Source organism: Gobio gobio, assembly GCF_949357685.1.
Source record: "Gobio gobio genome assembly, chromosome: 21".
Taxonomy (NCBI): domain Eukaryota; kingdom Metazoa; phylum Chordata; class Actinopteri; order Cypriniformes; family Gobionidae; genus Gobio; species Gobio gobio.
The window spans coordinates 13,865,151-13,880,626 of record NC_137117.1 but is presented as its reverse complement, the minus strand read 5'-3'; the positions used below and the strand labels follow the sequence as shown (position 1 = coordinate 13,880,626).

General features: G+C 37.8%; 1 protein-coding gene across 1 annotated transcript in view; it reads left to right on the top strand.

Moving 5' to 3' along the window:
• The window catches only part of atp9a (ATPase phospholipid transporting 9A), a 72,831-nt gene extending 62,830 nt beyond the window's left edge, over positions 1–10,001 (top strand). Inside the window, exon 28 of the mRNA XM_079802924.1 lies at positions 6,892–10,001. Within this exon, the coding sequence (XP_079659050.1) occupies positions 6,892–7,028 (137 nt within the window). The 3' untranslated portion in view covers positions 7,029–10,001. The remainder of the gene's footprint in view (positions 1–6,891) is intronic.
• Positions 10,002–15,476: the final 5,475 nt, after the last annotated feature.

The following is a 15,476-nucleotide window of genomic DNA, read 5'->3' as shown; positions in this document are numbered from 1 at the left end:
TTTATATCCTATTATCGTCATGAAATCCTGTTGTTATTGAACGATCTTGACGTCAGAATTTCGGGCATATCCAGGTAAAAAATGTGGCCACATTCCACAAAACCAGCACTGTTTTCCCCAGAGAAGAGTTAAATCTGATTCTATAAAATGTGTCAATCTGCCTCAGTCAGCATTCCAAGGGTCGCTGTGGCCCGTTCTCTCGTACGACACCGGCAGCCGAGAGCGGCCCACAACGCTATACAGAGCTCACTGCGGAGGGAAATACCACAAGCCTGCTCTCATTTCCTGCTGCGTTGATGCTACCCTGGCCAAGGTCTTTGTGTTTATCAGAGTGCTTCTCAAATTGAAGAGTTGCACACTTTCTTACAAAGAAAAGCTATTTAGGATTCACATTTTATGTTATTTTAAATTCATACGTGCTCAGCTGTTTTCACAATACTTATCGCGTGTGCTCGCACTTGTGCACACGTAACCTACAAGGCACTGAACGTGAATCAAAGCCTCAATATACTCACGGCGACTGTGAGTATACGAACATCCCAATTAGGGTCAGGTACTGAAACCCGGTGCTATACCTATATAACCAGTATGTAACCGGACCGAATGAGAACGCAGATTTCGGTGCCACTTAAATTCAAACGTGCTTTGGCTGGCGCCAAGCCAGAGACAGACGCGCTCAGGTCTTGTCACATATCACAACTACTTTGTGTTTTCAACCACATAATGTTTATTTTAGGTATTTAAATGCACATAAGCACGAGCAAAAAATACACACTGATGTCTATGGAAGTGGCAATAACAATCCTTTCAGTTATACTTTGACTATGTGTTTTATTCATATCAGATACACATTATATACTTAACTATATAGTTTACTCTATTCTTCTCCCACTTCACCGGTCACTTACTTTCATGCATTTCGTGAGACGATGATGAATTCATAAATCCGACACATCCGATTCTCTGAATTGCGGCGCAAACTAACATGGCGGCGCACATGGCGCATTATAGATCAACTAACATGGTCAATATAAAGGGTTTTACACGACAATACACATTCACTTGCACACATTTGAAAATCTGAATATCAGATAGTTCATGACATAGTTCACAAGTTTGTGAATATTTTTAATAAAAAATAAATAAAACCGATACATCTGTCATACAGTGCTATTGTGGCTGCTGTGTGTCACATGAGAAGCATGACGCCAAGCCATGGAAATAATAAGGCGATGCGTTCTAAAATTTTTAGCCAGAGAATATGGTCATATTTCTGCAAAAGAATTGCTGAAACTTGAAGCTGGTTTGTAGCATACCAAGAATAGAGACTACTTATAGTACTATAACTGTTTAAGTATCGGTTCAGGCACCGTTTAGACACGGTACCATTTTAAAAGTGTTGGTTTGGCACCGGTTTCGTAAAAAACCCAAACGATAACCAACCCTAATCCCAATGCCACACACACTGCTGAGAGCGACGTTTAGATGAATATGTAAATATGTGCGGCACGATTTTCTCTCAATAACAAAATGAACACACAACAAAAACGGCAGCAGTGAGAAAACAGCAGTTAAGAAAGCTATCTGATCATAGCGATGTGGATATGTGTGCACCAGCTCTGCAATTCACCACCATTTCATGTTGATAAATTAGATCATTAAGATTACACGGTTATAAGTATATTTGAGTCTACAGACTATATAGACCTGACTATGTGAGACTATAGTTTGAATGAATCCCTTTTTTTGCATGACACATTGACATTACAGTACAGAATACCTCCTTCGGCATTATTCTGAACATTGTGTAAGCATTCGCTTCATGTGTCGTTGAACGGAAGAGACGTAACGTCACATCCATTGTGGTTTCCCACTAAAAATGTCCTTCACATAAAAATCAGTCTACAGGCTTTCATAGACTACCTTAGAAGTCAGGGAAGATCTTGTTTTTTTACATTTTCAAAAAAGTTATTAAAACATCATTCTTGCATGTAGCCTCTTTAAATGAACAGACTTCACTTAACACCGTTATGTTTGTCTCTGCAACGCAAGAGCACGTTTTCTCACCCGAGAATATCATCATCCACATAATATTGTTGTTTTTCTCAACATGAAAATGTGAATCAATATAAACACGATAACCATATTCCGACTCGAGTGTATATTCTGCACGATAACTGGCACGCTCTGCTTTATTAGCGTTTTTTTTTTCAGATCGCGCTGCTTGAGCTTATAATGCTTTTGTTCTTTAGGCCTATATATTTTTTTGTTTACACATATTGTTTGTTTTAAATTGAAAGAAAACCTTAAGATATGACGTAAGCTTGTTGTATATATTGCCTAGTCGTAATCTTGTTCAGAAATGGTGACAACTTGATGAAAAAAAAAAACGTCCTTCTCATTTACTCAAAATAACGTCATTTAAATAATCGAATATTCGATTTTTATGAGCCCATATATTCAAATACAATATTTTTGGGAAATGCCCATCCCTACTATTCACACAAGACCCTGCATAGACATCCTCGTGGCTATATAGTGATATCATTTTTAATCTATAGCATTAATATTATAATATTTGAATAGTTTAAATTGCCTAACATTTTTCTAGTTTTATTGGTAGTATTTAGTGTAAATTTATCCACTAGGTTGTTTTAGACAATTAAACAATTATTTCGTTTTTTTTTTAATGCTAAATAAAAATATTTAGTCCCAGAAGTTTTTTGTTACCACTTTATAAAATAATATATAAAAAAAAATTGAACTTAATAAAAAAATTTTTTTTAAATGAATGACAGGCAATTTTAAATATTTTTTTTAAATTAATTTTTAATAATTTTTAGATTATTAAAAAAAAAAAAAATCCAGCTCCAACAGATTAGTCAAAAGGTGGAAGGGCAATGTAAGTAGTCATTTAGTTTTACTTTTATCAAAAACAACTTCAATCCTGTTGGTAATGCATCCAAGACCTTCAGCATAACCGCTTTCCTTTTGCCCACCAACGTTACGTTGAGAATTTGTTATTGGATCTCACTGCGTATCCTGGCAGAGAAGATGATGGATCCATGATGGCGGAGATGACTTGTGTCCGTCTCGGGGCTCACGTTCACAGCGCACGAACAAGTGTCCTTTCAGTTGTGTTGATGAGGCATTCCGACACCGCAGCGCTCCGAGTGCCGTCCAACTCCGGTGGTGTGTGGCACCTGACCACATTAAACAAAGACTGGTCAGCGACTGCCTCGCAGTGTGACGCTAGTTTCCAGCAATCGCACTAAACATTTTGGCCAACTTACATTTCAGAGTCTCTCCTTCTACTGACCTGACTGTGGTCTGAGAGCATTTCACTAGTTCTGTTTTGGTGTCTACATTTCTGGGAATAAAGGTTTTAAAAAAGAGCCAAAGGATTATTCAGCAGGGATTGTACGTTTTGCGTACAAGAATAGAACAAACCCCTTGATGGGAAAGACTCTTTTTTTTTATGTGAGCGTGTGACAGACATGAAACGAAAAGACTGTTGGATCTTGATGGGATTGACAGCGTTATCTACATCACAAAATTATGTTTTATTGATTATTTATTCGGCTCACACCCATCTGATGCAGATTAAAATGGCAACCATTGGAAAACTCTGTTAGATACAATCTGATTGGTTGGTCACAATGAAACTTCTGGGGGTTTATAAGTTCTTGAAGCTTAGTTTTATAAAAAAGCTCTGTAGTAAGTGTTTCTGAGAAAGTGCCAGATTTCCCACGATCATGGAAAACAGAAATTTTAAAGTCCCCCTGCAGTTAATAATTTTATCCTTTAAAACTCATCTTTGATAATGAAAATGACATATTTAAAAAAAAAATCCTGTGAAAATGATTTCTTCATGCCTTAAAATAGCTTGAATATAACTACACCCTTGCTTTATTCAGTATATGTGGATCCATGAATATAGAAATTAGCCAAATTAGTCCCAGCCTCCACTCAATCACACCAGATCGGACAAACTCGGTCAACTGTAGTAAATGCTAAACATTTATTCAGCCATATATATTTCATATATGTTTCTACAGGGGCGCTTGAGGGTGCTATATAATAATAATATCATATTGACAAAACAGTGCGGATTTGTGTTTGTGATCTGGGGCCTCATTTATAAACGTTGCGTACGCACAAAAGAAGGCGTACGCCGCTCTCTACGCAATAATTGGTATTTATAAAAAGCAAACTTGACGGGAAAATGTGCGGTCCTTCACGCAAGCTCTGACCCAGGTGTACGCACAAAAACGGGTGAAATGAGAAATGGCGACACCGTCGGCAGATGGAAGAAACACGTGAAAGTGTGTGAAACTGCAGACCGTTGTGTAAAAGAAATGGCAATACTGCCTCTCATAAATAACTTGAAGACTTCACAAAGCAAGTATTACAATTAACAGCCTACACGAACACCCGTTTGATCGATCTGCAGTGTAAAACAAACAAAATCAAACGAAAATTACAACAGAAATGCAAAAAAAAAAAAAAAGTGAAATATGTTCTGCAACAATATTGGCATGTTATGCAATTCATCCTCATAAATAATATGGTAAACAGAACGAAATAATGTACAAAACTGATATTCTCGTCAATGTGTCCGTCTGGCGGAGCAGATATAGATGCAATTAGATAGACAGACAGATAGATAGATAATTAGGGAGATATATAGATAAATAGATAGATAGATGTATTAATTGTCCACTGGGGAAAGTTGTTTTCATAGTAAAAATTTCTTCATCAGCTACGGAATCATGGTATTCATGCAAATGCCTTTAGTTTGTTTTATTTTCGATAAAATAACATATGACGTATGTCTCAACCATTCAGAAAGCTGCAAGAAATTACATTTGCACTGAACTATTTCCCATTTCCACGTAGATAATAGGGATAGGGATTAATAGGGATTCCCCAATAATTGCCGCCAGTCTCTCATCAAGAGGGGTCAGCTCCGGTGTCCCCTTTCCCCCACCCGTGGCAGACACACTCTGGCGATGGAGCGCTAGACGCTTTTTTGCCTCGACTTTGATGTCCGATCATTTCTATTTTTTTTTCGCCCACGGTCCGAGGTTGTGATGCTACAGCATTTACGGCGTCTGCAACCTTTTGCCACTCAAGTGCCTTTTTGGCATTAGTAGGCTAATGCCCACACTGTGCCCTCCAAAAAATATTTTTCTCCTCTTTTCCACCTCGCATTGAGTGAAGTTACGTTTTTTTGATTTCCTCTCTGTATTTGCCATGATTTCACAATCGATAAATATTAACTTGTGGGCGTTTCACTGACTATTTATGGGCAACTATGGGCGTGACATGAAGCCGCAAAAGCTGCGCTACATTTAGAATTGATTGTGATTTATTAAGGGAAAACTGCGTAGGATGTGCGTGCGCACGGTTTTATAAATCCGAATATTTCTGTGCGTACGCATGTCCTATGTTTCATCCGTACGCCACTTCTGACGCAAAATGAAATGAAACTAAAACTGCCAGTAGGTGGCAGCAAATCATTGTCTTAATGAGTGAGTCATTCAATCATTCAGTCAGACAATCTGTTCAAAACGTCTGATTCATTTAGGGATAAAGCAATTGTGACTGCGTCTGAAATCTGCCCTATCAGGCAATGACTGTGCAGGCAGCGTTTGTGCACGAAGGTTCCTCTGGGGACTTCTGAGGTCTCATAGTGTAATGATCTACAACATAATAGAGCAAGCTTTGCTGATAACCAAAGTCCCTTTCAAGGAAAGTCTGTTCACTCGGCGGCCATATTTGCTATTTCGGGTATACAATACCAAGTCCAATGACTCCTATCTATTTGAATTATTTTTTCAGGCTAAATGAGCCAATGCGCATTTGCAATCCTAAGCCTGAGTCTCACGTTTCTATGGGAATGACTTTCTATGACTTTACCAATCAGCGATTGGCTCTTTTACTTTAGAAGGCGGGACTATTCCGTCATATTGCGCGTTGCAGTTTCTCCCATTTATAAGTAATAGGAGTGCACCGTCTTTCTATATCTAGTCTTTGGTGATACCTAAGCGAATATTTATTTGCTACAATACAATAGCCATTTCTAGTGAGAAATAACATCAAAAGTGGAAAAAGTTGGTCGAAAACATACATTTACACAACATCATATATTTTTATCTCTGCACTGTTGAATAAAATGGATATTATGTTAACAATAGTGCAGATGTTCGGGAAAACAGCTCTGTTATAAGCATATAAATATTGGCTATTATAAATATTAAAAACTACATTTATGCATTTAGCAGATGCTTTTATCCAAAGCGATTTACAGTGGACTTATTACAGGGACAATCCCCCTGGAGCAACATGGAGTAAAGTGCCTTGCTCAAGGACGACTGCTGGGATCGAACCAGCAACCTTCTGCGTATCAGTTCAATGGTTTACCCCACTAGACCACCATCTCATAAAGGGCTATTTTTTCCTTATGTATCTTGAATTTTGGGAGAATTTTATTAATTTCAGTTGCTTTTTTGCCCCAAGCCCCGATAATTTCAGGCCCTGGTATGTGTGCTGTATGATGGCGTCCTCTTTTTTGAGTGCAAGCGGAGACCCCTTCGGTTGCAAGGCCCGTTTCAAATGAAACATAGCAAAGGCCGCTACTGCTCTTGAGTATCTTTAAAAGATTTGATGTCACTAACCTGGCAAACTTTTGCAAAACCTTCTCACTAACTCCTGGAAATTGCATAAGACAGCCAATTAGATTAGACCTTGCCAGATTAAGAAACTCTTTGCCAGTTTCGTGTGCAGTATGAATCAGTCAGACTTTGGATGGGCCCAGCATGAGCAGATGTTGGACAGTATCCAAATAGAGATGCGCACTAACAGTATTTTTTTTTGTGTCCCTCACAGATGTGTATTTCATCGCCACCCTGTCTTTTGTGTGGAAGGTGACGGCCATCACTTTGGTCAGCTGTCTGCCGCTCTACATCCTCAAATACCTGCGACGACGCTTCTCGCCTCCGAGTTACTCCAAACTGACCTCTTGAACCCTTTACTGCCACACTCGCCTCAGTCCGGCTTGCTCTCTAACCACTAACTCGGCTCAAACAAACCTAAAACTGCTGGAACGTCAGGTTTGATTCACTCCTTCATTCACCCTCATGCTAAAATTACAAGTCTGATTTTTGGACATTATTGGTCAACGAGCCAGTGTAGTAGGTTTGCAGTCCGGTTAGCCCTGAGCAGGTGCTCATACTTACAAGAATGGACGCTTGTGTGACGCAGTCCAGACGCCATTCGCTCTGAATCATGTCATTTCTCTGCTGTTTAAGTTTCAGTGAATCACTCTCCCTGAGGAAGACTAAACACACTGGGTTAGCTTTGGGATTCATCCATGAGACAACAGGGAAGTTTTTCCATGAGATTTAATAATCTATTGCTATTATGCGGCTCGATTGCATTTGTATTCTCGTGTGAAAAGGAAACGTTTGCACAAAGGGGAAAAGGGAAATTGGAGTTGACTTATTTTAGGGTGTTTTTGGTACCTTTTTATTTATTTTCCTAAACTACTGAATTAATGTGACTTGAAAGGACTTGATCAGGTTAAAAACAAAAAAGTATGTGTTGTACATCGTCCCCCTCCCCGCCAAAAAAAAACACTAATATTTGTAACACTTTACAATAAGGGTCTATTAGTAAATGTTAATGTGTTAACTAACACTTTACAGTATTTTTATTCATCTTTTGATCAAAATGCAACTTTTAGTTCAGGTCCATTAAATAATATTAACAAATACATCTGTTTTTATGGAAACTGGTTTCCACCAGGCAATAAGAAAGGTTATTGCGACCGTTTTATCTCGCAATTCAGACTTTATAACACACAATTGCAAGTTTATACCTCACAATTCTGAGAAAAAAGTCTGAATTGCAAGATATAAAGTCGCACTTTTGAGAAGTAGTCAGAATTGTGAGGTATAAACACTCACTTCTACAAGATATAAACTTGTAATACTATGTTGTTGTTGTTTTTTGTAATTGTGACTATTTCTCAAAATTGCTAGATAAATTGCAAGTATTAGTCTTTTTATCATAATTTGCACTTTATAACTCGCAATTGCGTTTATATCTCACAATTCTGAGAAAATGTCATTTCTCGCAATTGCGAGTTGCCTTTCTCAGAATTGTGAGATTAACTTATAACACTTTTTCTTTTTGCAATTGCGACTTTCTGAAAATTGTGAGTTAAATTTTTATCTCACAATTCGGACTTTATAACTCGCAATTGCAAGGACAAATTCTGAATTGCATGATTTAAAGCCACAATTCTGAGAAGTTGCAATTTTGAGAAATAAAGTCAAAATTTAAACTTTTTCTCACAGTTGTGAGTTTATATATCACAATTCTGAGAAAAAAGTCTGAAATGCGAGATATAAAGTCACAATCATGAGTGGCAGTTTTGAGTAATAAAGTCAGAATTGTGAGGTAGAGACTTTTTCTCAGAATTGTGATATAAATTTGCAATTGCAAAATATAAACTTGCAATACTTTATTTTTTGCTTTTTTATTACTTTATAACTTGCTTTTGCGAGTTTATCTCACAATTCTGAGAAAAAGTCTGAATTGCGAGATATAAAGTCACAATTCTGAGTAGTCGTAATTCTGAGAAATAAAGTCAGAATAGCAAAGCATAAACTCACAATTCTGACTTTTTTCTCACAACTTTTTCTAGAATTGCAAGATATAAACTTGCAATACTTTTTTACAATTAGGACTATTTCTCAAAACTGTGAGATAAATTGCAGTGGCGAGTATTTATTTCGTAATTTGGACGTTATAATTTGCATAAATTTGTCTCTCAATTCTGACTTTTTTTCTCAGAATTGTGGGATATAAATTTGCAATTACAAGATATAAACATGTAATACTATGGGGGGTGCAATTTTGACTATTTCTCAAATTGCAATTGCAAGTATTAAAGTATTTTTTATCATAATTTGCACTTTATAACTTGCAATTGTATTTATATCCTACAATTCTGAGAAAATGTTCTGTCACAGTTTTGAGTTATAAAGTCTGAATTGCGAGATATAAAGTTGCAATTTTGAGTCTTTTCTCGCAATTGTGAGTTGACTTTCTCAGAATTGTGAGATAAATTGCAATTGCGAGTTAAGCATTTATCTCACAATTCGGACTCGCAATTGCAAGGAAAAAGCCTGAATTGCAAGTTTTAAAGTTGCAATTTTCTCTCAATTCTGACTTTTTCTGGAATTGTGAGAGGTAATTTCGCAATTGTGAGCTATACATTTGCAGTACTATGTTTTTATGACTATTTCTCAAAATTGTGTGATAAATTGCAGTGGCAAGTATTACAGTCTTTATCTCGTAAATTTGGACGTTATAATTTGCATAAGTTTGTCTCTCAATTCTGACTTTTTTCTCATAATTTTGGGATATAAATTAATTACAAGATATAAACTTGTAATACTATGGGGTTTTTTTGTAAAAAAAGGTAAGTATTAAAGTCTTTATCTTAATTTGCACTTTATAACTCGCAATTGCGAGAAAATGTTCTGAGAAGTCGCAGTTTTGAGTAATAAAGTCTGAATTGCGAGATATAAAGTTGCAATTTTGAGTCATTTCTCACAATTGCGAGTTGACTTTCTCAGAAATGTGAGATAAATTGCAATTGCGAGTTAAGCATTTATCTCACAATTCGGACTTTTCAACTCGCAATTGCAAGGAATTAAAGCCTGAATTGCAAGATTTAAAGCCACAATTCTGAGAAGTTAAGAGATAAATTATTGAGAGATAATTTCGCAATTGTGAGCTATAAACTTGCAGTACTATGTTTTTATGACTATTTCTCAAAATTGTGAGAGGAAATTGCAATTTGAGTTTCAAGTCTTTTTATCTCGCAATTGCGAGTTTATATCTCAATTCTCGAAAATATAATATAAAAAGAAAAAATATAAAATCGCAATTCTGAGAAATGAAGTCAGAATTGAGAGGTCTAAACTAAAAAAAAAAAACCTCACTCTTAACTGAAGCTTATTGTGAAGTGTTACCGTATACAGTATATGTGTGATTGTTGGAAAGCATGTTCAGATCGGATCATTCTTGTGTTAGTTTGAGTGTGTAAACGGGCACTGAATTTATTAACCGGAAGCGACGCAGCTGTTTAATTAGCATACTAACCAACCACTGCTAGTCACTGCAGGGTTGATGCGGTGCCATAAAAAACAATGCTATTTTAGCATCCTCCTGTCCACTCTTGTGGTGGTGACCTCTGACGCTAGACATGCTCACTTTGTACCCCAGCCTCCCCCGTCTGACCATTATGACCCGTAGTGTCTTTTTAAGACTACTCTCAATCACTGGTTTACAGAGCCAAATCCCATGATGCATCAGTCTGCACTAAACGCTGTAATCTTCTCCTCGAGGTGTCCTTAAAAGCCAATGTTTGTCTCTGTAAATGATCCCGAATGTGATGTGCACTCAGCATTGATCACTATGTTGGTGTCTGTGTTTTTAGTGCCATATCATCTTGTTCACCTTCAGACACCTCTTTGTGTTGAACTGACAGACTCGCGTCATATTCGACTCCTCTTGCATGGATCAGAGTTTGTACAGATTGTGATGTGGACCTAGACGTAGACCGAATGCCATGATCTTCTGACTATTTTTGTGTTGACTGGTTTTTATGTTTATATGAAAGTACTTTTTTGTTTGATAATGTAATCTGCTGAATTGTAAATAACAAAAAAAAAAAGGCTTTTATTTATTATAATTTTTTCTTATTTGTGTTGGAATTTGCACTCTAATACTTGCAGAACAAAAAATGGACAAGTGTGTCTCAGGATAAGAGGTGTTTAAAATAAAACAAATCTTTTCTTAACTAATTCTCTGCTTGTTTCTTTATACAATATAATTTCTGCATATATTTCATGTAATATATTTAGAATATATATATTTTTTGTACACACTACCTTTCAATAGTTTGGGGTTGGTGAGAGTTTTTTATGTTTTTGAAAGACGTCTCTTATGCTCACCATGGCTGCATTTATTTGATCAAAAATACTGTAATATGTTGAAATATTATTACAATTTAAAATATCTGTTTTCTGTTTGAGTTTGTTTTAAAATGTAATTCCTGTGGTCAAAGCTGAATTTTCAGCATCATTACTCCAGTCTTCAGTGTCACATGATCCATGAGATAGAACATTTCTGATTATTATCAATGTTAAACCCAGTTGTGCTGCTTCATATATTTGTGGAAACTGATATTTTAGGATTCTTTGATGAATATAAAGTTCAAAAGAACAGCATTTATTTTAAATAGTATTAATTTATTGCCGGATATCTGGATTGAAACTGCATTTTGCGCTGTATATTTTGAATAACAGTATGTAAAACAGAACTACATTATGTAACCATGAATGTTTCAAACATTATACATAATATAATTGTACATACAACATATAAATTGAAATAGTAAGAGTAGTATGCCTTTCTGAACGCAGCCATTGTGTTTTATAAAAAATGTAGCATGTTTTACCAGAAGGGGGAGTCTCAATAGTTCACCCAAAAATGAAAAATTCTGTCATTTACTCACCCATATGTTGTTCCAAACCTTGATGAGTTTCTTCTGTTGAACACAAATGAAGATATTTTGAAGAATTTTGGTAACCAGTTGACAGTAGCCATTGACTTCCATAGTATTTTTTTTCCTATTATGGAAGTCAGTGGCTATCGTCAACTGTTTGGTTACCAACATTCTTCAAAATATCATCTTTTGTGTTCAACAGAAGAAATTCATACAGGGTTGGTGGATCAACTTAAAGGAGCACGCCACTATTTTTGAAAATAGGCTCATTTTCCAACTCCCCTAGAGTTAAACAGTTGAGTTTTACCGTTTTCGAATCCATTCAGCCGATCTCCGGATCTGGCGGTAGCACTTTTAGCATAGCTTAGCATAGATCATTGAATCTGATTAGACCGTTAGCATCTCGCTCAAAAATGACCAAAGAGTTTCGATATTTGTCCTATTTAAACTTGACTCTTCTGTAGTTACATCGTGTACTAAGACCGGTGGAAACCAACGTGACAACCTAATCTTCCCTGTATTCCGGTTCAAATAGATACGGTTCAGGATCTGCACCAAGTAAATATCTTCTGAATCGTCTCTCACAAATGTCTCCATGGTTACAAGGCACGCTCCCTGTGCAAGCAGGTTGTCACGTTGGTTATGTTGACGGAAGTTAGCCTATTTTCAGGCGCTGTGTAATATCTAGGGATGCGCCTAATCCGAAACCGAATACCGAATCCTACTCCCATCCTCAGTCCATTATCACAGGAAACACATTAATGAAGTAAACAACGTCCACAGCAGTGTAGGGATGCTATTGACCATTTAACCGTTTACCGAAAGTAAGAACTTTGACCGATTAATATGATCAGTTAAACAGTTTAAAGGTGAACTATGTAAGATTTTTGCAGTAAAATATCCAAAAACCACTAGGCCAGTGTTATATATTTTGTTAAGTTGAGTACTTAGAATATCCCAAATGTTTCCAACTATTTGTAAATCGTGAGAAATTGCTATTTTAACCAAGGAACCGGGACGTGTGAGGGAGTCGCCTGTCGATTGCGTCATATCTGCGTTACCCTCGGTTTCCGGTTTTATTTAGCAGAAACGCTGTACTCTAACTGCAGTGTGAACAAGTCTTATAGCAGCTACCGAGCGAACGTCATAACTTCCTTTTCAACGCACTCAGATATATCTAATATGATAAACAGAGTTGCGTTACCTCATACTCATGACTGGAAAAGAGGAAGTGGCGCCGGCGACCGTGTCGTAATAAAAGTCCCGCCGACGACTATGCCATAATAACAGTCCCGCTCTTCAATCGCTCCTTTGGCCTTGCTCAGCTCCACAACACTCGGTCCTGCTCTGCTTCATACTACAGTAATGTTAATAATCGCATCCATGAACATGATTTCTGCCCGAGTCCTATCCTGACTGTGAGGTGAAGACCACATGTCCAAAGATTCTGCGCTCAAACGTGGCATCATCAAACTACGCCTTTGTTTTGAACAGGCGACCTCTAGTGGACGGAAAAGTTACATAGTGTAGCTTTAAATGTTTTTAACGCTTTTTTGTTTAGTTTTTTTGCTGCATGGTTAAAGAAAAATATGCTTTATAGCGTTATTTGTTCACTCAAGGAGCGCGTCGACATGTGCAACCACAAACCAGATATATCTCGCAAAATGAAGCAATGGAAAGCTCACTGTGTGGGACCATTTCGACAGAAAAATACAGCAGTAGTACAAGCTCCTGACTGGTGGAAAGCAAATGAAAGGCGCTTCCTGAGGCTGGCCACTCTAGCAAGGCGTTCTCTCTGTATTCCCGGGACATCAGTGCCATCTAAAGCCTTGTTTAAGGCTTTTCGTAGTGTGGCTTTGGTCAAGTTTACTAAAGTAAACATTGTCACGAATGTTCTACTCGCCGCTATTTCCTGATGGTTTATAGAAAAATTACTCCGAGTCGGCCTTTGTCGTTTCAAAGAACAACACAACGGGGAGCGCAGGGGGTGCGCGCACAGTCAGAGGCTCGCGCTGCGGAGACAGAAGGATTGAGGTTGTTTTCTGCCGCGGGTTTAACTGTCAACAGACTGCTCTCCAGACTAACCCATATCACTTAGACATGTTACTTAAAAAAACAAACAAACAAACATACAAGTTGTGGATTGAGGTAGGCCTGCTACCTGAAGTTGCTGCATTTTGGCTGCTGTCTGTAGATTCCTTCATGCACAACTCGTATTCTCTCGGATGTTTCCTATGCAAATGTTTTAACAGCGGCTGTTGTTTAGGGTCCTTGCCACCCCGAGACAAATGGGCATTGCAAATTGAACATGTAGCTCGACTTGAATCGCCTTTCTTTTGAATTAAAGTACTGCCATGTTTTCTGTTCATGAGTTACATTTTCACTTTCTCACAGCCGTCTGGATTCGAACGGTCCACCTAGTAAACACCTTCCCGTAATAATATCATTGCGCCGCTGCACCCATGTTATGGCAGCAACGTTAATTGATTATTACGCAGGAATGAGAGTATAGTTCCTAACCGTATCGGCCTAGAAAATCACAAATTTTCATTTTTCGTCGGTCTTAGTACACGATGTAACTACAGAAGAGTCAAGTTTTAAATGGGAAAAATATCGAAACTCTTTGGTCATTTTTGAGCGAGATGCTAACGGTCTAATCAGATTCAATGATCTATGCTAAGCTATGCTAAAAGTGCTACCGCCAGACCCAGAGATCGACTGAATGGATTGAAAACAGTAAAACTCAACTGTTCAACTCTAGGGGAGTTGGAAAATGAGCCTATTTTCAAAAATAGTGAATGTAAATTTTTGTGTGAACCATCCCTTTAACTGCATGCTGGGCTTGATAGCAACATAAATGCATGCAAGTACATGATTTCTTTAATAAATCAAACAATACTAATAAAAATGTATAAATCGAAGATGAGTAAAAGTTTAAGCTTTCTTTGTGCTTTCTTTGAATCGTAGCTTTCCGTGTTCCTCCTTGATTGTACATCCATGTGGTGCTGATGGAATGAGCTCTTTGGGTGAAGCCCATATAAAGTGTATCATTACTCCTCTCTCATGTGGTGCATACTGCGGTGCGCCAGACGCTGCAGTGCACGTGACGTAGAGCTCGGGCAGATTGGCTTTATTATTAGACACCACACAGCAGCGGCGGTCGCCTGTGTGTCCAGGCCATGCCACATCAGTCCAAGAGGAAGAGCTCCCGTGAGACATGTAAGCAAGGACATGCTGATAATGGGACCATAGCACTTGACACATGCCATATATATATATAACATTTTACTGTGTGTGTGTGTATATACACACACATGCATGCATAATGTGCTGATGAAACACCACTGGATGCACAGATCCAGACTTGCCCTGTTATATTCTGTTGTGTACATCAACAAAGGATTTAGACGATGATAAATCACTTAAGAGATGTGTGTTGAGGCGGCTCACACACCCCGGCAGAGCTATTTATACACACACAACAGGCTGGAATGTTTGATTTGCTTTTAAAAGCTTCGCCTCTGTTGACAGAGATTGTCTTAAGAGATTTCTCTAGTGCTTGTGATCATAACCACACCTCGAGGTACAATAATAATAAACGGACTCATTGTGCTCAATACATGTGTTTAGACGGCATCTACCAAACAGATAAATAATAATTATATACACCGATCAGGCATAACATTATGACCTAATATTGTGTTGGTCCCCCTTTTGCTACCAAAAACAGCCCTGACCCCGTCAGGGCATGGACTCCCCTGAAGGTGTGCTGTGGTATCTGGCACCAAGATGTTAGCAGCAGATCATTTAAGTCCTGAAAGTTGCAAGGTGGGGCCTCCATGGATCGAACTTGTTTGTTCAGCACATCCCACAGATGCTCGACTGGATT